The following is a 24178-nucleotide window of genomic DNA, read 5'->3' as shown; positions in this document are numbered from 1 at the left end:
TACCTCCTGCTATGCACCTCATGGTGACTTGCGGAGTATAGATGTAGATGAGAAATCAAATTTTATTTTTTCAAGGGAGGAGGATCAGTTAGGATGTAAAGTTCCACTCAGAAGGAAAGGTTTTGGTGTTATTGTCCTTATGAAGAGCTGCTTACATATGCCTATAGAACTTAATCCTGACATCCATCCAGCAATTTGCCACATACTTTTATGAACCCATTTCAGGCCAATATAGCGAGAATGGTACAGTCAGAGCTACACTTTTGCTGGCATAGCCTCCTGTCTGGATGAAGCACAGAAGCTGCAATTCCTTGCACTTTATACAGCTTTCTAAGGCAATAACCCAAGGAGATGTCTGTACTTTTAGAAGATAAGCAACAGTAAACACTGGTTTATGCAGCAGCAGCAGCAGCACATATATACATATGAACAAATTAATACACTGTAATAAAAATAATCACACATACACAGTGTAGCACCATCACACTTTATTATAAGGGATAGTTCTTTGACTCTTTCTGAGGAAATGCACAAAAAGAGGCAATAAAGAGATCAAATAACATGTCATTGCATGTATTAGTTTTCTCAGTCATTCTAGAATATATGCTTTACAAAAATTGCAGTTGCAGTTAAATGCAAATTGTATACAAAAAGAGCTGCATCATCTGTACACATAAGTTTTGCCTGAAATAATTTGTTGTCAAACGCATACACAGTTGATAAGATAATAGTGTTGCCTGTAGCCAGGCAATAACATGGCTACCACTGAATCACGCAACATTCGTACTGGAGCAGTACATTTAAGAAGTTACCTGTAAATATGGGTTATACTATGTTGTGCCATTAACATATACATGGGGGAAGCACTGGATATTGCAACAGAATTATACAGCATGAAGCAAAATTACTATAAACTTGCAAAAGCCTCATTGTTCTACAGTGAGTCCGTAAAATTTAGTTTACATGCAAGATATAATTTTTTAAATGTTTCAGTGATAATTATGAAAATGAAACTGAGTTGTGATTACAATGATTTCCAACAAATGTGATGCTCAGCTGAACAGATACTACCTATAACTGTTAAACACATGCATGTTGATGCAGTTGTGCCTTTATGTATACATGATTAACAGTAATCGAAATTTACTTTTGAGGGTTTATTAGTTACATATTGTGATTGCCAGATAATTGGACAATGTAAAATATATCTTTGTTACTAACACCAGTACAAAGTGACAACATGAGATATACATACATCCTCACAATGATGGGTTTCATATCTTGTATATGACATCCATGAAAATATGATTATATGAAATGTATAACATTTAAAACATTTTGTTAAAATATACAGTCCATCAGTTAACGGTCAAATAGTAAAAACATTTCTTTCAGCAAACACTGAATTACACTTTTATTTTAAAATGCATGTTTTTAAAACATTGACATTTGGTCCAACTTAAAACCCAGTCCACATGACTAAAAGTTTTTGACAAAACTAGACAACCTTTAACAAATATCGGTTCAACATTCATTACTAGATGGGTCTGTTAAATTTATTTTGCCTCTTACAATATCAAAAGACTAAAATAAAGTTAAAAGAAAATATTTTACCTTTTACTTGCAAGCATAACATGTACACCAGTAAGTCACGTATTTTCTGCGAGTCTCTCTCTGTCTTCATATGTTTGTTATATATACAATATTACTATTTAAAAAGGCTTACACAATAATTCAGTCATATTTGTTGGCAGCCACACCATTGGAAATAGGTTTGGAAGCAGCAACACGCCTTTCCTTAGATGGCGGGAATAGGCGAGGCAGTACAACCAAGGCCAGAATGCCCAAAATGTGGAGCCACAGGTACATATGCCTGAAAAATAAATTTCACCAGGGCACGTTAGTCAGTAACATAAAATAATATCAGTGAAAGCATATTTTTATTTTCTTATGATAGGTGCAAAGTATTTTAGTACTGTTGTCTTTCATGGATTACACAAGGCTCATTCAAAACTAAACTGCATTTTTTGTGATGGATAAAATTACAAAAGCATTTCATAGTTTTTTATATAGTTTCCTTCAACAAATATACACATTTTTCTACTAGATATGCAGCCTCATGATGCATTTGTTAGAAAAGGCGAGAGGGGACCTGAGGGCCTCCAAGAGACAACTCTAAATGTTGTCCTTGTAACTCCTTTTTTTAAAAGCCCAAATGTTTGAATTCATTGGGGATAGATAAACCAGAACTATAAGAAAGTTGTACAGTGAATTACTTGGAATTAATTACTGGCATGTGGTGTGAGTTTTCATGCAGAAGAAGAATGTCCTGAGTGGATCATGCATCATTTCCTGTGATAGGCAGCTTTCCCATTTACCAACAACTTGCTGTTGTATGCTATATTAATTATCTTTTTGCTGTGATAAAAATCAATGAATGACGCATATTTTGGAACAAAGACAGTTTCTAAAACTTTCATTATTGACACAAAAGTTCTGGCCGGGATATGTGATTAGAATGAGAAGAAGCACTAATATGTGGTACAATTTTACATTCTGCTTTGCACTTCAAAATGGTTTGCAGGGTACGTATGTATATGTACATGTAAAAGCCCTTCCTTGCATTTTTCTCTAGCCAGCATTCATCCTCTGAATCATCTTCTCTGGTGTATAGTAACTGATTCATGATACCACTTGTCATGAAAAAAACCCTCACACTTATCCTCAAACTGTAAGTCACGAACAAAAGTTTACATGTATATCTACACTCTGCAAGCTACCATATGGTATATGGTGGAGGGCATTCTGGTACCACTATCATTTGTATGGCTTTGCTATCCCATTCATGAACATTGCATGGGAAGAATGACATTGTTAAGCCTTTGTACGAGCCTTCACATCTTGTTTTTCAGGTGTTTTATTCTGAGAGATGTATGGGAAGGAATAGTATGCTGCTCCACTATTCTTGGGATGTATGCTCTAGGAATTTTAACAGTAGATGTCTCAATGATGCACAAAATCTGTTTTGCAGTATTTAATATGCAGACTGAGGTGACAAATGAAAATATGTTTCAAGGCTGGGATTCAAACCTGGCTGTGGTGCAAATTTTCATTCATTATTTGAGTCTGCATGCATACATATAGCTTTATTATGTAGTATTCTGCTATTGGAGTGTGATGAAAATTTCCATAATGCTCTTGCACTTACTGATCAAACACATGTTAAAATGTATCACTCTTCATTTCAGTTTCTCTAACCTCCTCACTAATTCTACTTTGTAAGGATCCCAGACAGATCAGGAAGTGTTCAAACAACGAGTTGGAATATGCCTCCTTTATGGATGAATTACACTTCATTAGGATTCTCAGCCTGGCACCTGTTTTTGCTACAATAGTTTTATGTGGCTGTTCTACTTTAGGTTGCTCAAAATAGTTATGCCATTTATTTTACAGTTATTGCCGTTTCCAGTGATTTATAGCAAATATTGTAATGGACCACAAATGGGCTTTTCCACCTATTTACACACACACACACACACACACACACACACACACACACACACACACATTACGTTCCATTTATGTACCATCAATGACATCTGCTAATCCTAACAAGAAGTGTTTAACTTCTTCAGGTTTTGTAACTTTCCTACATACAACAACATCATCTGTGAACAGTCTCATGGAGCTATCAGTGCTGTCCACCAGCTCATGTAAATATATCATGAACAGTAACAGTCCTGTAGCAGCCCCTTGAAATACTCCCAAGTTACATTAGATCACAATAATGTTGCATGGAGATCTAGGTGCTAGGAAGTGTTGAATCAAGACACAAAATTGGTGATATATGGATAGTCTCTGCATCTACATCATCTTTCATTCACTGAGTGGAGTACAGTACAACATGAATATTTCTTTGTTCCTTGGTGAGGAGCCGTCAGTTCCACCTCACTAACACCTTGCGATATCCAAGGCATTTCTTGACAATGTTTTTATGAAAAGAGTTATGTTTAAGTCACCTTCCACAAGGTAGATACTCTGTATGTAAGTGTGTTTGCATATAACAATACTGCATGAAGTCATTGCAAAAAGTAGCTGCCACCAAATGAATTTTGGTTGAAACCCAAAGAAGAATTATACAAATTTTCAACAACACAAGATAATGAAACAGCAATGATACCTCTCAGTTTAACAATGAGTTTGTAAATGTTACAAAAACAAGTATTATTACACTTTCGCTATGAAAGAGAATTTACAGGAACTGAAAGAAAAAAAAAATTGACGCACTATTTATTGTAATAAAGTATTCAACTGGACAGTTGTATGTTATTTTTCCAAGAATTAAACAGCTGTTGAGAGTCACCTAGCTGAAATGTGATAGAGAAAATTTAATATCAACTCATGGATCTATAGGATGGACTGAATGTACTGCCCTAAATAGTTTTATGGGCAGATTCTGGTAAAAGTTCTAGGAGAAAAGCAATAAACATGTAATCAACATTTGGGGAAGAAATCTACTGCTTTGATGAATACCAAGTCAACCTTTCCCTCTTGAATAAGACAATAAATCCTAAGAAATTACAGCATTGTGTAAAGTCAATAAATGGAATAAAACATTTGATTAGCCACTTGTGAATCAGTCTGGTGTTTAAAGTGGACAAACAGAATGCTGAAATATTAAAATCTCCATTTAAAAATGCACTCATTTGTCAGAACACTGGAACTGCACCGAGGGAAACATTCCAATGAGGGAAAAATATATCTAAAAACAAAGATGATGTGACTTACCAAATGAAAGTGCTGGCAGGTCGACAGACACACAAATGAACACAAACATACACACAAAATTCAAGCTTTCGCAACAAACTGTTGCCTCATCAGGAAAGAGGGAAGGAGAGGGAAAGATGAAAGGATGTGGGTTTTAAGGGAGAAGGTAAGGAGTCATTCCAATCCCGGGAGCGGAAAGACTTACCTTAGGGGGAAAAAAGGAAGGGGATACACTCGCACACACACACACACACACACACACACACACACACACACACACACACACACACATATCCATCCATCCATCCATCCTGAAGCATTACACCAACAACCTGACAACAGCTTTCGCATCCCGCAACTACCCTCCCGACCTGGTACAGAAGCAAATAACCAGAGCCACTTCCTCATCCTCTCAAACCCAGAACCTCCCACAGAAGAACCACAAAAGTGCCCCACTTGTGACAGGATACTTTCCGGGACTGGATCAGATTCTGAATGTGGCTCTCCAGCAGGGATACGACTTCCTCAAATCCTGCCCTGAAATGAGATCCATCCTTCATGAAATCCTCCCCACTCCACCAAGAGTGTCTTTCCGCCGTCCACCTAACCTTCGTAACCTCTTAGTTCATCCCTATGAAATCCCCAAACCACCTTCCCTACCCTCTGGCTCCTACCCTTGTAACCGCCCCCGGTGTAAAACCTGTCCCATGCACCCTCCCACCACCACCTACTCCAGTCCTGTAACCCGGAAGGTGTACACGATCCAAGGCAGAGCCACGTGTGAAAGCACCCACGTGATCTACCAACTGACCTGCCTACACTGTGATGCATTCTATGTGGGAATGACCAGCAACAAACTGTCCATTCGCATGAATGGACACAGGCAGACAGTGTTTGTTGGTAATGAGGATCACCCTGTGGCTAAACATGCCTTGGTGCACGGCCAGCACATCTTGGCGCAGTGTTACACCGTCCGGGTTATCTGGATACTTCCCACTAACACCAACCTATCCGAGCTCTGGAGATGGGAACTTGCTCTTGAATATATCCTCTCTTCTAGTTATCCACCAGGCCTCAATCTCCGCTAATTTCAAATTGCCGCCACTCATACCTCACCTGTCATTCAACAACATCTTTGCCTCTGCACTTCTGCCTCGACTGACATCTCTGCCCAAACTCTTTGTCTTTAAACATGTCTGCTTGTGAGATGTCTGCTTGTGTCTGTATATGTGTGGATGGATATGTGTGTGTGTGTGTGTGTGTGTGTGTGTGTGTGTGTGTGTGTGCGCGCGAGTGTATACCCGTCCTTTTTTCCCCCTAAGGTAAGTCTTTCTGCTCCCGGGATTGGAATGACTCCTTACCTTCTCCCTTAAAACCCACATCCTTTCGTCTTTCCCTCTCCTTCCCTCTTTCCTGTAAAAAAAAAAGGTATATGTGTGGATGGATATGTGTGTGTGTGTGTGTGTGTGTGTGTGTGTGTGTGTGTGTGTGTGTGTGTGTGTGTGCGAGTGTATACCCGTCCTTTTTTCCCCCTAAGGTAAGTCTTTCCGCTCCCGGGATTGGAATGACTCCTTACCTTCTCCCTTAAAACCCACATCCTTTCGTCTTTCCCTCTCCTTCCCTCTTTCCTGATGAGGCAACAGTTTGTTGCGAAAGCTTGAATTTTGTGTGTATGTTTGTGTTCGTTTGTGTGTCTGTCGACCTGCCAGCACTTTCATTTGGTAAGTCACATCATCTTTGTTTTTAGATATATTTTTCCTACTTGGAATGTTTCCCTCTATTATAACCATATATATATATATATATATATATATATATATATATATATATATATATATATATAAAAACAAAGATGCTGTAACTTACCAAACGAGAAAGCGATGGTATGTTGATAGACACAATAAAAAACCAAACGAGAAAGTGATGGTATGTTGATAGACACAATAAAAAACACACAAACACACACACAGATTTGAAGCTTAACCACTAAGCTGTGTTATTTTCATTTAGTGAACAGCTGCTGTTGTTGGGCTACATGTCTGCCTCACTGTACAACATTAAAAGTAGGTCTTCAATACATACGTAATGGAACTCTGATGATATGGCATAGGTGTGCATGAGGAGACAACTGTGATGTAGATTCAAACAGGCAAAGACCTGGGAGGGCACCACAAAATAAGAAATCTGCTCCAGAAAGGAAGTAGCAAAGGAAGACAGGGTTTAATGTCCCATCATCATAGTAGTCATTCAAATTCAGAATGGTTCAAGGATAGGAGGAGGATCGTGGAAACCTAAATGTGTATGGCTGAATGTGGATTTGAAACTCCTCCAACAATTACTTACACACATCAGCAACAATAAATCTCCATACAAAGTCACAACAAAGATTGAAGCTGCCAATGACATACAAATTGATGTGGCGATAGGTCTTTAAAGATAATCCATTTGCAGTTTACAGACAACTGCCATCAGTATTATATCACAACAGGTGAGAGGATGGATATATTTAGGTGTCATCAACTGTATGAATGAGGAGTTTTAACACAGTCAAGTTCTCTGTTCTGCACAGTTGACAGCTATGCCATTTGATATTGACCACTATCGCTATTGATTTCTGGTGGTGTTTTCCCTGTGGTGGTTGACACTGCTGGGCTGCAGCTTCAAATTTTCTGTGATATGAGCAGATACTGTCACTGGTGGGTGAGTGCCTGTTACTGCTAGAAGAGAGCTACAGTTGTAGCACATGGCTGGAACACTGTATTTGGAGAGTTGCAACTTGCCTAGATAGTTCAGCTAGCATTTGCAGCACATCCACAGGACACTCTGTCCTGACAGGGGTGGTTGCAATGCCTGCAAATGGATATATCTCTAATTGGTCAGAATTTTGAGTGTTTATCATAAAAGGTGAGGACATGCAGCACAGTTGCTCTGAGTGGTTCTGCTTCATGTGGCTAAGGTAAAAACTTGTGCGAGATGTGTTATTTAAACTGACTGGGAGGGAATGCTGCATCTGTAAAGGAACTGCAGACAAGATGCAAGTGAAGCCTGTTCTAGAGCTCCAGTATTTTGAGATACTAAGAAATAGACTGACAACAGATGTTGAAGGAATTCAGAGGTGTATTGCTAGAATTATAATAGAACAACACAATCCATACAAAAATGTAATGGAGATGGTGTGGCAGAAATATATGGGAATCTCTGGAGGAAATTTAACACTGTTCCCATTTTGACAGTATTGTGAAAAGGATAGATTGGTAGTCACCATATAAAGGAGATACTGAGTTGCAGACAGGCACAATAAAAATAGTAGACAAACACACACACACACACACACACACACACACACACACACACACACACACACACACACACACACACACACAAGCATGCCACACATAACCACTGTTTCTGGCCACAGAAACATATCCAGAAAATATGAATTAGCTATAGGACTTGTTGGACACTAATATCCAGCATCTCATGCAGAACTGTTATCAAGGCTTGTGGAAGTGTTACATATTACTAGAAAGGTTGTCTAAGTCTACCTGAAGTGCGCTTACTACAATAAGGGCATGGAATACATTAACACTAAAATGAGGCTACTTAAATCAAATGAACTTCTATGTAAGGAATGTTAGAGAAAAGGTATTATTTAAGAAAAAAGTTTGTGAAATTAAAGAAAAGTGGTGCATGGTTGAGCAATGTAGGGTCGGAAACGTTAAATTAAATTGTTTCTGAACATTTCATGGAAAACCAACTAAACTAGTTTTATGATGTTGCACTGTTATTAAGATTTCACTGAAGACTATAAATTTAACTTCAAACACTTTACTTTCAGTAAACAACAAGTGGCTACAGTAAATTCTGATTCTTATTTGTATATGTTTAGGTAAGTGCAGCTTTACTTACAAATACAGTCGAACACTGGGCCAAAACTCAAGAAGAATAAAGCTAAATGTAATATAACCCATGATAACACGTGTTATTAGCATGGTCAGCACATCATATGCAGTCTTTGAAACCTCTGAACCCAGAAAATAGGGTCGAATTGTTTTTCGCACCTGAAAGGAGAGAAAATTTGTGTTATTACTCTCACACACAAATTAGGAAATTAAGAGGAAACCAGAGGACTCACAATTTCAAACTTATAAGAAACTGGTGCATGTACAAGTATACGATAAAATAATGCCAAAAAGACACATTTTTTGTTTTACCTGCAAGCACAGTTTGTGTTGAGCCAATGTAACAGTTTATTTCCCTTTAAAAGTTAATAAATTCAGTATGAATTTGCTTTGATAACCTTTTGAATATTATATCAGACTGAAGTATAGATAACTTGCACAGTTATGAAATGTAACAAAAAAGGGTGACCTATGACATGAGTATCCATGATGCTTGGTATATAGGAAGGTAACATCAACACACCCTATATCCTGCCAACTCCAAACTGACTACCTTAACCCTTAGACATATGACTGACTACACCTTACCTCATAACTACTCCTCATTTGAGGGAAAAGTGTAAAAAATAATAATAATAATAATAATAATAATAATAATAATAATAATAATAAAAAACATGTGGATGAAAAGTACTCACATGGAACCATGTTCATTAGCAACTTATAAGGGATTCTTTTTCCTAGCTCCCCTGCCTGCATCCAGTGAAGAAGAAGGCAAGTATGAAAGCTGAGCTGCAGTGTTAAAGTTCCTAGTTGAATACCTTTTACTGTGCACATAGCTTGAGAGGTACATAGCAATACCATGAGAGGCCATCACCACACAGGCACAATCACTTTCCAGGTGCCTTCTCACTTCTGGGTAATTGCTTCAAGGCAGTGCTTGCGAACTGGGATATCTTCTGCTTAAGCCCCATGTCCTTCAGCATATCATATTCATCCACCAATAGTGTTGCAGCCACCAGAGAGAATGTTGGCAATGTTAGATTACTTTTCATCTGCCTCATACTGGCAAAGATGGAGATCTTTCCGCCAACAAGCAAAAAAGATGATGTGCTACCAACACTAACTCAGTTCCTACAATTCCTGAAGTTTGCTTCGTTCCAGCAGCTTCACAGTTCTTGTAGTTCTTGCAGTTCCAATCAAAAGACACAATTCCAACTTAGCAGTCACTATTTACGGAGTACCAGGAACAGCTATCTACAAGTGTCTGTGTAAGGCTTTCGGTCATAGTGACTAAATCATTGAGTGCCAGGGGGCAGCGAAGTTATTTAGATGTTGTTGCGTTAGATGTAGCACATCAAGTGCTACCCGTCAAACTGTTACCACAGTTAAGCACCATTGTGCACCATCACAATTTATTTTATATTATTATGTTGCAACATTTCTGTTCTAGTGCCAGCTAGTCAAGCAAGTGTATAATTAGATATTACTAGTGTATAGGGCCACCTTAATTAGATCTATACTTGAAATAGGCATTCTGTCACTGTGGCTGTTTGGGCTGAATTGATAGTAAAATTCAGTTACATCATCTCAACCTCTTTCCACTACACAGTGTCTCTGCTATAAGGTTACCTTAAATCATTCATTTTTTTATACACCAACTAGTTTGTTTTATACTGATTTACTGGGTACTTGTAAAATGATATTCCATAAGCACAACAGTCCCCCTCCATGCAATTTTATCTGTGTATGCATATGCACAGACATTTGTAAGTCCACATAAATCAATAACTTACTGCACGTGCTGCAAAGGTGAATAAGGCTCCACTCATAAAAGTGAGGTAGTATCCAGGATAAAAACCATGCCAAAGGGCTGACAGAGCATAAGTTAATACAGTCTTCATTTTACCAGCCCTTTCATACACAATCATACGTAACCACCGAGTTGTCCCTTTGTTCCACTGTTCAATACTGTCATGCAGGCTTAGACCAAGCTGAAAAAGAAAGAAAACTGCTGTTTACCATATGCAATAACCGCACTTCAGATGTTTTGAATTAGGAAAACACAGTTTCCAAGATATTTCCTAGGGAACGGAAGGGTGTTTGAAAGGTAGGGACTGTTTGTGTACATTTAAATATAGCAGCTCAGAACAAGTTTTATGAAGGCAGCACCACCTACTGATTGTTTATGAAGCCACAAAAGTCATTGTATTGATTCAGAAGCCACATGCCAGCAGCTGAAAGCAGATAACAATGAATTCGAAAACTGTTGCTCCCACCACTTTTCAACTGCAGGCTGTAATACTGTTTTTGCACGCAAAAGGATCTGCAGCTGCTCAGTTTCACAAGAGTTGTGCATCATATATAGGCCAACAATAATGAGGGAACAGAATGTTGAGCTACAATGCTGATACTTCAAAAAAAGTGACTGAAAATATGCATAATGAAAAGTAGACTCGTAGGTCTAGTAACCAAACAAACTAAACTGTGCAACTTTGATCTAACAGATGGTTGGTGCCCTAGCTGATGAATTTTCTCATGTTGGACACATCAGTACTGACATCTCTGACATGAAAAAACTCAGATCTCAAAAAATGTACACTATGTGATCAAAAGTATCTGGACATCCACAAAAACATGTGTTTTTCATATTAGGTGCATTGTGCTGCCACCTCCTACCAGGTACTCCATATCAGCGACCTCAGTAGTCATTAGACATTGTGAGAGAGCAGAATGGAGCACACTCTGCAGAACTCATAGGCTTTGAACATGGTTGAGTGATTGGGTGTCACTTCTCATACGTTTGTACGTGATATTTCCACACTCCTAAACATCCCTAGGTCCACTGTTTCTGATGTGATAGTGAAATGGAAATGTGAAGGGACATGTACAGCACAAAAGCGTACAGGCCAACCTGCTGACTGACAGAGACTGCTGACAGTTGAAGAGGGTCGTAATGTGTAATGGGCAGACATCTATCCAGACCATTGCACAGGAATTTCAAACAGCATCAGGATCCACTGCAAGTACTATGACAGTTATGTGGGAGGTGAGAAAATTGATTTCGTATTTGAGTGGCTGTTCATAAGCCACACATCACGCTGATAAATGCCAAATGATGCCTTGCTTTGTGTAAGGAGTGTACACATTGGATGACTGAACAAAGGAAAAATGTTTTGTGGATTGACAAATCATAGTACACAATGTGGCAATGTGATGGCAGGGTGTGGGTATGGTGAATGCCCAGTGAACATCATCTGCCATCGTGCGTAGTGCCAGCAGTAAAATTCGGAGGCGGTGGTGTTATGGTGTGGTCATGTTTTTCATGGAGGGGACTTGCACCCCTTGTTGTTTTGTGTGTTACTATCACAGCACAGGACTACATTGATGTTTTAAGCACCTTCTTGCTTCCCACTGTTGAAGAGCAATTTGGGGATGGGGATTGCATCTTTCAACCCAATTGAGCACCTGTTCATAATGCACGGCCTGTGGTGGAGTGGTTACACAACAATAACATTCCTGTAATGAACTGGCCTGCACAGAGTACTGACCTGAATCCTGTAGCCCATCTTTGGGATGTTTTGGAATGCTGACTTCGTGCCAGGCCTCACCGACCGACATTGATACCTCTCCTCAGTGCAGCACTCCATGAAGGATGGGCTACCATTGCCCAAGAAACCTTTCAACACCTGATTGAACTTATGCCTCCGAGAGTGGAAGCTGTCAGCAAGGCTAAGAGTTGGCCAACACCATCCTGATTTCCAGCATTACTGATGGAGGGTGCCATGAACTTGCAAGTCATTTTCAGCTGGTGTCTGGATACCTTTGACCACATAGTGTAAATAAGGTGGGAAATAAAAATGTTTACTGACCAGTAGAAACAGCAATGAATATCAAGCAGACAAGAGTGATTGGTGTGTTACTGACAAGATGGAAATGATTTGTTTTTCCACATTTGTGTAGGCAATGAGATGTCGATATCCAACATTAGTGTGAAATCAAAACAAGTCAATCCAGAGACAGGACAGATTGCTACTCCTTATAGGGTCAGCATTGAGATCAAGATAAACACAATGAAAAAGAATGCTATAAATATTTCAACTTCTAGACAAAGTCCTTCTTCAGAAGACGAAAAAAAACACACACACACACAGCTGCTGACTCCAGGCACTATGGCCCAACTGCATCTGACGTGAGCAGCAGTTTACCTGAGGTGGGTAGTTGGGGTACGAACAGGTGTTGGGAAGGGAGGGTGAGGGATTAGCAGGGTAGGGATGGGGAAAGATGCTTTTAGGAGCACACAAGACCTGGTGGGAACAAGACAGGGCCTGCTAGTTGTAGCACTGGTAGGTTGTGCTGGGGTAGTTGGGAAGGGAGAGGGGGACAGGAAAGGAGTGAAGAAGGGAAGGGGAAAGGGCTCTGTACATGCATTGGCAGGATAGAAGACATGTGCAGTACTGGAGTGGAACCAGCAAAGTGAATAGTTAGGTGGAGGACAGGGACTAGGAAAGGCTGAGACCAGGGGTGTTACAGGATTGAAGGATAGGTTGTAGGGAGAGTTCCCATTGCACAACTCAGAAAAACTTTTGTTGGTTGCAATCACTCAGTTGGGACAGGATGTGAAGCACAGCATATTGTGTGGCATGTTCAGCAACTGGCTGGGCCCACAGCCTTTTGGACACAATTTGGCAGTGGCAATACAAGCAGAAAGACAGCTTGTTAGATGTCGTGATGACTTAGACTGTGACACAGCGGCTGCAACTTAGTTGGTAAATCATGTGACTGCTTTCACAGACTTTAATGGGGTAGGAGATGCCTGTGACAGGACTGGAGTATGTGATAGTGGAAGGACCTACATCTATATGAGCCGTGAGGCAAGGGGTAGAGAGCAGGGATGGAGTTGGGACAAACAAGGATATTATGTAGGTTGAGTAGGTGATGGAATAACACTATGGGAGGGGTGGGGAGGGTATTGAGGAGGATGTTGGGCAGAGTATGTGATTCAGCTGATATCATCCAGGGTGAAACTGAGTCATGAGAGGAGTGCTCCTTTGTGGCCACACACTGGGTATGTGGGCTACGGCAAAGGACTGGTGAGACAAGGTATGGGAGATCCATTACTGGAAAAGGTGGGAAGAGTAGAGTCACTCTGTAAATATTTGTTAACTGTTTTGTTTGCCAGTATCATCCTGTAGTATGTAAAATAAACTTTGTTAATTCTTCAGACAGTAATTCTGTAACATGAATACATCTGTTGAGGTGATTTGTTCTGCTCTGTCCGTAGCAACCATAAACTGGAAATTCCTTCCTTCCTCCTTCCGTTACAAGGAGCTAAACTTCCTTATTTGTCTCATGTAAATTTTACCATGAAAGTAACAGTACCATGCACAATTTGAGATGATACAAGAGGTAGATTCATTCTTTAAAGGTTTCATATGAATAATCATCCAAAATACAGATAATCACATTTGATACAATGTTCTGCATACTTCCTTTAAATTCATCCAGAAATATCATTAACTGAATCTTCCATTAGTGAATGACAGAACACGACAACCCCTCAATAATAAATGAAACAATTGTTTGATGTTCTGCAACTATTACTTATTTACTCACTAACTTATTTTCAGATTCTTAGGCTTTCATCAGGTGACTACTACAGAGTGTAGTTGCAGTGTGCTTACTACAAGAAAGCAACCTTCAGCCCTCCAACACACACACATCCCGCAGGTGATCACATGCCAGGTACTGCCTGCAACTAAAAAGGCACAAGTACCTATGAGCCAAACAATAATCCAAGCTCAACCCACATTTTGGTAAATTTTTTGGACAATAACAACAGTAAATGGTGGTGCTTCCACAGCTATGATGCTGCAATTGTGAGCAGTACTTTCCTATGCCATGTCACACACCCATCAGCAACTTGCTCCGTATCCATTTAAGCCAGCACTCAATCACGGATCAGCAGTTTGGTCTCAGTTGTCAAACCTGTTATTCCTTTGAGCTCTCTGGGCCAGGAGCTGGCTGCATCCACAGCCCATCAGTAAGAAACATGTTACTTCCTCAGCCCATCAGTAAGAGTCTTGTTACTTCCTCAGACTTTGGCTTTATGCTACCAAGTATGGATTCACTTTCGCCTTTGGTCACTAAATTATATTTTCTTTTCTTATATGTAACTCAAAATTACATCAAGAGGACTTATGTTCTTTAATATTCAAGTGAAACTATTCTACATTGTTTACCTGGCAAGTGTTCTCATTGCACCTCCACTGGCACACAACATGCCTTTAGTAGCCACAGATAAAATGATGACTTACCCAAATATGAGAGATATACCAGTGGGCTATATGTTATTTTACTGTGGTTACAACATAACAAATAATAGTTGCAGAACATTAAGGAAGTGTTTCTTTTTTCTTTGTTATCATCTGAAATTATTTTCATTCATTTTAGATTTCCTTTAATTGCTGTATTTTCCATCTAACACTATTTTTACAAACAAGTCTTGAAAACTGTAAATGGTTATATTTTATAACAACTAAGAAAGAATAAAGAAAATTCAGTAAAAAAGCTATGCTACATACCTCAAACTTTAAAATATCTACATTTGAGATAAGATCCCAATGAGGATTACCATCCTTATCATAGCCATTGAATCCTAGCCCTGCAGCATTGCAAATTGCATCTGCTAAGAGCCAGGCATGGTAATACTTAAGTCTGACTAGAGAAGTTGCTGCTATCAGGTACATAGTCTTCTCAGCTAATGATGCCTCCTCCACAAAGTCTGATTCTGAAAAATGAATAAGAAACTAGTCTGGAGCTGATAGGATCTATGTTGCTGCTGTGATTACCAACTGCTCAAAATGAGTTATTTCTTTTCTATTATAATAACCACATTTTTTAAAATTTTTCTAAATTTTTCTTAAGATTATTCATGGTAAAAGTTGGAGAAACATTTGTAGGAAGGAAGGAAGATACAAGTGAATTTATTTCACAAATAATCTGCTATTTAGCCAATAAATTGTACAAAAACATACTATACTCTAAGGTATAAGAAACGTATAAGATATATGCACACTGAGTAAGACTCATCGTATAAATAACCCACAGAGAAGAAGGAAAATTTCTCATAGACTCTTGTTATAATTCAAACATGAATTAAAAATTTAAAAAAGGCATCAACATAGTCTAATAGAAAACTATCTGTAAAAGAAATACCTTTTACTCTTGTGATGGGAAACGATGGAATCAGTTTTACGAAGAATAAAGCACAGAGCAGTGAGCAGGTAACCTTCTTGAGAACCACAAGACATGGTGATGGTTCCAGCACTACTTTACTGCTATTTGAATTTCTGTCCAGTGCTCCCTGGAAAAAAAAAAACTTCAAAAGTTTTCATAGAATAACACTCAATGCCCCACTTAGTCTGGTAACTGCTGGAGCTAAAAGGCCACAGCAGTTACCACATACTTGTGAAGAGGACAAAGAAGAAAAAGCACGGGCCACCAATCAAAACTGCTGTGCCATCAGATGGAGGGAAGAATGCTGAAAAAGAGATTTATGCAGGCACTTTTTAGTCACTGAATAAGTGGATAAGATAAACAAAACCTTAATATTAATTGTAGCAGTTTTCTATGATGGAAGCTAACTGTCAAAATTTGACACTTTAGTGCACAGCACTCAGTTGTATAGCATTTGTGATGTTGACATGTTCTTTTGGAGAAATAAATGGTGCCTTTGACCACAAATGACATGAAATAGAACTCAAATCCAAATATGCTTTGTAATAAGTTTATCAGAGTAGTATTTATTGGGGAGATGAGCTTCTGAGCTTTCCTGGCATGGAGTAATTTTTGTTTGATTTTGGAATGGTAATGTGAAGAAGAGAGTTCTCATATATTCCACAAATGGCTTGCATACAGCCTGTCACCTTTCTATTATTACCTAATTTACTTCTAAATATTAAGGATTGTGTGCTACTTGCTGAGGGGCATGGTGACAGTCAGTTACATCAGTTTAATATTGTAAAAGTAACATTAAAATTATTGTAACTTTGTTCTAGATGTATTTGAAGCTACTCAATGTGAGCCCCGATCATCTCAAAATATAACTAATGAATGACTTATAGTTTTTATAATGATACTTTGCATTGGGGTGTTTAATAGAACACACAAACACTTTCTTCATGATGATGTCATAAGAGAGATTGATTAATAGCTCTTGGACAAAAACGGAACAAAATATTGGTAAATTTTTGGTAACCCAACATCCCACCAACCACCTGAAGTGATTTAAGGATATTGTAGAAATTTAAATCATCTAAGTCAGATGAGGCATAGAATCATCCTCATACTGAATGTGACATTTCTAAACCACTGCACCATTTAATTTAATATTTTAAGAACAGTGCTGTACAGTAACAACAGATGTCGAGGGAGGCTGTAGCAAAGGTTTACATGTTTTTCCTGGATGTTATTGCATTACTGGTTTAATGTTTGATAAGTTTTAGTTCTCTCTTCTGCATGCACGATATCAAAGGCAAAAAAAGTGTAATTTCAATAACTTATTTTTATTGATAACGAAGGCTTGTGAAACTATGTTCAATTTAGGAGGAGGTAGCTGATTCAAATCCTAGAGGCAGAAAAAATTTCACTGCCAGTTTTTGGTCAGTGAAGGAAATAGAGGTAGTGAGTACAGTTCCTGACCACCAGATTTGGAGCCAGTACCCTGGATTAAATTCCAAACTGCTCTGCAATATTATGAAATCATGGCATGTGATGTGACACTGTTAAGGTGATGCTTCACTGGATGGAGACAAAGAGTGCAAAGGTACCGCTGTGGTGATTCAAAGGAAAGAAACACTGCTACCCAGCTGGAAATGAGAACTTTTCATCAAAGAAGATTAGAGTTTAATGTCCCATTAACATGAGGTCATTAGAGATGGAGCTCTGGTTGGGAAAGGAAATTGGGTGTACTTTGCCTTGAATAATTTAGGGAAAACACAGATACCAAAATCTGGATGGTGAGATGAGTATCTCAATTCCCATCATCCTAAATGTGAGCAGTGTCTCACCAACAAGTGACCTAGCTCTGTGGCAGCTACTCAAAAGGAGTAGGCTATGTTCCAATGCTGATATACACCCTCTCTTTTCTCTCTCATCATTATACAACCATGACAATAAAATCTCCATGCATTCTTTGGCAATGACCTCTCCTTAACATGTACACTTCCAATACAGCACTTACATTTCCTGAAGGAAATGATGCCATTGTTTGTGAGGAAAGGAAACCTTTGCCACTAGGTTGCTGGACCTAGCCCTTGTAGCTTTCTAGCTAAGAGTGGCATACAACTTTACTTACTGTAGCCAGCCGGCGTGGCCGTGCAGTTCTAGGCGCTACAGTCTGGAACCGAGCAACCGCTACGGTCGCAGGTTCGAATCCTGCCTCAGGCATGGATTTGTGTGATGTCCTTAGGTTAGTTAGGTTTAATTAGTTCTAAGTTCTAGGCGACTGATGACCTCAGAAGTTAAGTCGCATAGTGCTCAGAGCCATTTGAACTTACTGTATTTCCTTACTGATTCTTAATATTACATTCAGAGACTTTACATGTGCAGTTCATTCACTCATTCATACACAATGTGTTCTGTAATAATTCCGTGAAAAAGAATACTAATAGACGCACAATGAATGAAATATATGAACCACAAATTGCTTGAGAATCAGCAGGTAGAGATTATGGATTCCTTGCATCAAATTATTCAGCAAAAATCTTTGTATAATCTTTGAAAACCTGACTGACTGTTTAATCATGAGAAGTCTGCCTTTAAAGTAGGCTGATTATTTGAATACATTTTGATAATTTTGTATTGTCAGAAAATAAAGTAGCTTTAGTTTCACCTCATTTTTTATTTATTTATTTTGAATTTGCTATTTTATATAAATCTGTGAGATAATCATGATCAAATTATAAGAAACACTTTTCCAGCAAAAACCATGGATGTGAGTTTCTACGCAGTTTTCTTTCTCTGCAGACTCAAAGGAATATATACATAAGGAAAAAAGCTTTTTGTTATCCAAATTTTTTAAATGAAGGATGACAATTCTTTTAACAGTGAAACAAGTATCAGTGTTCATTGTCAACACATCTCCCTTCTACCTAGTAGATATTGTTATTCTTTGATCAGTAAGCAATCAGTAACATATGAACAGCAGCTAATTAACACAATATAAATAATAGCAATAAGAACTTAGGAAAAAACTCATGAAATTATAAAATGCACAAGTTAATTGGAAACTAACCCCCCCCCCCCCCCCCGCCCTCCCCTGCTGTGACATTAAACCCCATTTAGTTTCATGGTCGTAATGTAACACTATCATTATTACGAACGGAAGTCAAAAAGTAAAGGAACTCTTGAGAAAAGGAATATTACTCTAATGATTGAAAACCGAAACATACATTTTTTTCTACATATCCTCCCTGATCTTCAAAATGCTCTGTCCAAAGTTTCACAAGTTTTTTGGTTCTGTCAGAAAAAGTTTTTTGTTGCACCTGTAACCAATTTTGCAGCGCATCAGTGATTTCTGCATCAGTTGCAAACCTTCCCCAAAGCACTTCTTTTAATGGACCAAACTATGAAAACAACTTGGAACCAGATCTGGCCAATGTATTAGGTGTTCCAGCAATTCGAATCCCAACTCCTTTATTATTTTGGTCATCTGTTTGGCAGAATGTGTCTGAGCATTACCTTGCTGCAGGATGACATCTTTTTGCAGTTTTCCCCAACATATGGGTCTATTTGCTGCTTTCAGTTTAGTTCGCAACACATCACAGTAGTTCTCACTGTACACAGTTTTTCCTCTTGGGGTGAAAGGAACAGCTACCACACTTTCCATGTCCCAGAATAGTGTTAGCATAATCTCACCAGCTGATGGCTAATTTTTAAATTTCTGAACTTCTGGTGATGATGGATGTTTGAAAACTGTGCTTTCAGCCTTACTTTCCAGTTAATAATGATGTGCCCACGTTTCATCTACAATAACAATATTCCGTAAAAATCCATCTCTCGTGTGATAGCAATGGATCAGATGTTTGCAAAAGATGTCCATCCTTTGCATCTTATGATGCACTGACAATTCCTTCGGTATCCACCTTGCACACACTTTCTGAAAATTTTGCCAGTCATGTAAGATGGAATAGAGTGAACCATGACTGATATGTAAAGGGGGTACTGGCAATTTTGATCACTGTGATTCATCTGTTTTCCATCACCATACCTTCAACGACTTCCAAATTGTCCTTGGTTGTTAGTGTCAATGGCCTGCTCAATCCAAACTGTTCAGCACGGATGCAGGAGGTTGGGAAAGTCGATGAAGGATCACAGATTCAAGGGCCTTCGCCATAATCTTCCCTTGTCCCCTAGAGAAATTGTTCCCTGTTTGAAGCACTCTATTCATTCGTAGATCTAACTTCACGACAAACAGTTGTCACCATACTGTACTTGCATTGAATTACTAATTTCTGCAGGTTTAACACTTTTCCACACACAAAAGGCAAATCATTTTCCTCATTTCCTCCTTGGTGAAGATCACCAATGGGGCTGCCATGTTCCACGGCCTGCTACAATACAACAACTAATGCAGGAATAAGAGTGATACTTTATATAGAATTGTTGCAGATGACAATACTTAAGACCTCCATACTAGCAGTGTTACCAAGCCCTATAGTGAGAAATTGCAGAAGTCCCTTTACGTTTTGACTTCCCCTCATATTATTACTATTATTATTTTATGTGTTCCTTTCCATATCCATTAGGTGCTCACTTGAGAAAATATATCTCTGCTGCCAATTCATTTTCATTTGTCACTGATGGAAGGAGAAAAACAAAATATGTCTTTCTCTCACCCCTCTCCCTTCCCCTTCAACCCTTCTGCCAGAAGAAGGAGCCACTAGCTCCAAAAGCTTGAAGATTTAGATGTGTGTGTGTGTGTGTGTGTGTGTGTGTGTGTGTGTGTGTGTGTGTGTTTTCTCCTGCTGCCACTCAGTGAATAGATTGTTTTATCTACCCAATAATATTATATTTTCAAAAATTTGTTACTTGTTTTTCTTGTTGTGGTAGCAGTCATAGTGAGTGAATGCCAGCCAGAAACAGTCTCACATTTTCTATTTGGTTTTGCTAGATATAGTTGTGAGTTGACAAATAATTTGGTGTTGCCTCCATTATTTCAAAATAACTGTTGTTAATCATATGTATGTTTCCAACTCATTCAGAAAGGAGAAGCAAAGTGCAGAGAGTAGATCAAATATTTGGAAAGATTGTTGCTTCGGGGTTTTTAGGAAACCAGAAAATGTTTTGTGCAGCCAAGCAACTTAAATTCACAGAAGTGAAACCTGACTCATCTTGTGAAATTATTTTGATTGCATTATCAAAAATGACCTGTAACTGGATCCTTCTCCAGATGCCACACTGCTTCAGAAAAGTAAATGAATATTTCACAGAGCGCGTGAGTATTCTAGAGCATGTGTTCCACAGTCATGCCCTAGCAATTGGTATAATATTTTAACTGTGTGTACTTTTAACACAAGTTTTCAGAGTCCCCATGCCTATAATAAGCAGTGATAAAAAATGAAATGATTGTGTGGCATTGGTGGTCGGGAGGCTCCATCTGGGAAAGTTCAGCCGCCAAGTGCAAGTCTTATTTCAGTCGACGCCACACTGGGTGACTTGCATGCTGGTGATGAGGATGGAATGATGATGAGGATGAAATGATAATGAGGATGAAATGATAATGAGGATGAAATGATAATGAGGATGAAATGATAATGAGGACAACACAACATGCACTCCACGAGTGGAGAAAATCTCCAACCCAGCTCAGAATTGATCCCGGGCCCGCTGCATGGGAGGCAAGCACATTACCACTCCGCTAATCAGGCGGACATATGCACTGATGACAAAATACTACAACTTACATGTTCACTTATACATTACCTCTTTACACTGGAATGTTGTCTTTCAGCAATGAGGAGAAGAAGAGTTTTCAGTGTACAATCCCTGCAATGAGGAATTATTTATCCATTACCTAGTGAGCCACAAACCCCAAATCTGCCCAACCCCCAAATCCGGAGTCATGGTCATTGCAGAGGGGCAGGACACTGCTAAGAGAGACTAAACTCATCACATTGGTGGAAAATTTTATTATGTTTAAAAAGTAAACTGTTAAATACCATGCAGAAATGAATGAAAACACCTCTCAGCAGTGGCTTGATGATTGTGCATTGAAAACTTAAGAAGCAAATCTTCCCTAATTGTTATAGACAATTCCTTTTACTAATAGACATATTTCACAAGGCTATTACAGTTGTCTCCAGAAAACAGGATGTCTTCAACTGGTGACTTGTAAGAATATTTCCATATCAAATGATTTTAACAAGGATAATTTATTGGTTCTTGTGGCTCTGAATGAACTATATTTGTGTATGAATGTAATGTATGAATTGGTTAAAAATATGGCTGCAGAGTTCTGAGCCCACCACCATATTACATCCATTTTAATTATAAGCAGCTTATATGGACTCAAATTAAAGGCTAAGTGTTGAAGGATAGCAAAAAGAAAAGAAAACGTAACAGTGTGGTGGTAAAAGTAGAATGATTCACAATATACTTTGAAAACGAAGCTTCAGCTGTAGCTTTACATAGTGAAACATTACAAGATATGAAACTCTGAGGGACTGGTGGTAAAGTTGAAAACAATACTGAGGAACTCATAAATTTCTTATTTGAATATTTTAAATGTAAAACCCAAGTTCATTTTTTTGTTACAATCATTCAGAGTTTCAACTTTCCGTGATGAATACACATGTGCATACTGTTGTTGTTCTCTCTCTCTCTCTCTCTCTCTCTCTCTCTCTCTCTCTCTCTCTCTCTCCCGCCCCCAATATCCCTCCCTCCCCCCCACCCCTCACCAATCCCTCCCCCAGTGGGGGTTAATCTAACTAGATGTCATTTTGTTTTGAAGGACGGTCTCAAGACTGATTGAAGATGGTTGTCCACCTACTTTTTCTCAGAGATATTCACAACAGTTTTGGAGAATACTGATAATATTTTTTTATTACTGGTAAGTTTTCATTTACTGGTCCAGATATACACTAGGCATAATTAAAGCAAAAGAGGGAATAACAGAAACCTTGGGGGAAGAGATTCAGCATTTGGAGTAGGGAATTCAATGACAAACGTTTACATTCTTATAAATATTTCTAATAATCCCATAGGAGCAAAACACTCATGCAGTGACAGAACAACAAAACTACAAAACTTAACTTTCAAAATCAAAAGTACCTTTTTCAGAAGTTATACACTAAAATGGGATGTGTGTGTGAAAGGTGGTAAATAGTACAGATAATTACCTAACTCAGAGACATAAGATACGCTTAACTTTAGCATGTCTCTCTTAACACTGGATTGCCAGTGGTCTTTGCTGTCATTAGTATCTGGCCTCTTTTAGCTGACAAAGACTACGCATATGTACCTCACAATTTCTAAGTGTTTATCTCATCTTGTAATAATCACTGCTTGAATAAATCAATGAAAATAATCAACTTTTGAAAACATAATGTAAGTGGATGGATAAAAGATCTACTCACAAAGAAGTGGAAGGAGAACGCACATAAAAAGTATTAAAGTTTGCAAGCTTCAGAGCCAGTGGCTCCTGCTTCTGTCACAAAGGTTGAAGGGGAAGGAAAAGTGGTAATGGAAAAGGACTGATGAAGTTTGTGAAAAAGGATAGAGTTTTCGTAAACCTCACCAGTCTTTTTCCATCACCCTTATTTCTTCCTTTCAACCTGTCTGCCAGATGAAGGAACCACTGGCTCCAAAAGCTTGTAAAATGTAATTCTTTTTACATGTTTACTCTCCTGCCTCTGCTTGGTGAGCAGGGCTTCCTCCCCCCCCCCCCCCCCTTTATCTAGTCACATTATTTTCACTATTTGAATAGTGGTTCTCTCCTAAATTTGATGTGTAAGATGTCTCTAGCCTGGTTTCAGACTGTACTATGTTTTAAGTGGCTATGGTTAGGACTCTATTATAAATAAATACAGTAAATTAATCTTTTCTGAGAGCTTGTCCCTTTTGAACTCCAAATCTCTCCTCTGACATTGCAGGTTCACTAAGAATCACTACATTTGCTTAAAATTACTTAATAGCACAATATGCTACATTTTAGAGGTTGCTCATTTTAAAGTTGGATTAAACAGTCTTATAAGTAGTTATAATACACTATAGTTATGCAGTAAAACAAACAGAAGTTACATACTGAGGTTGGTGATGGGTGCTTGAAGAGGTTGTGCCCATGTATGAAGTCAATGTAATCTCTGTAGAATATGACAGGTCCACACATGAGTGCTTGGAAATGGAACATGTAGCTGAAGTACTCCAAGGCCGTGGGCATCTTCCTACCACAATAACACAACACACAGGGTAGCTTGAAACAAACAGAAGAACGACGCAATACATTC

General features: G+C 38.6%; 1 protein-coding gene across 2 annotated transcripts in view; it reads right to left on the bottom strand.

Moving 5' to 3' along the window:
* Positions 1–466: 466 nt before the first annotated feature.
* LOC126234653 (lysophospholipid acyltransferase 6) overlaps positions 467–24178 on the bottom strand; it is a 151304-nt gene continuing 127592 nt past the window's right edge. For both annotated transcript variants that reach the window (XM_049943385.1, XM_049943386.1), the window contains 6 exons: positions 23977–24115; positions 15888–16035; positions 15254–15459; positions 10466–10663; positions 8677–8828; positions 467–1873 (listed from right to left, as the gene is read on the bottom strand). In XM_049943385.1, coding sequence (XP_049799342.1) covers positions 1735–1873; positions 8677–8828; positions 10466–10663; positions 15254–15459; positions 15888–16035; positions 23977–24115 — 982 coding nt within the window. In that variant the 3' untranslated portion in view covers positions 467–1734. The remainder of the gene's footprint in view (positions 1874–8676; positions 8829–10465; positions 10664–15253; positions 15460–15887; positions 16036–23976; positions 24116–24178) is intronic.

This window comes from Schistocerca nitens, chromosome 2 (genome assembly GCF_023898315.1).
Source record: "Schistocerca nitens isolate TAMUIC-IGC-003100 chromosome 2, iqSchNite1.1, whole genome shotgun sequence".
NCBI lineage: Eukaryota > Metazoa > Arthropoda > Insecta > Orthoptera > Acrididae > Schistocerca > Schistocerca nitens.
Note: the sequence above shows the minus strand (reverse complement) of the source record. Positions and strands in the feature narration are given on the sequence as shown.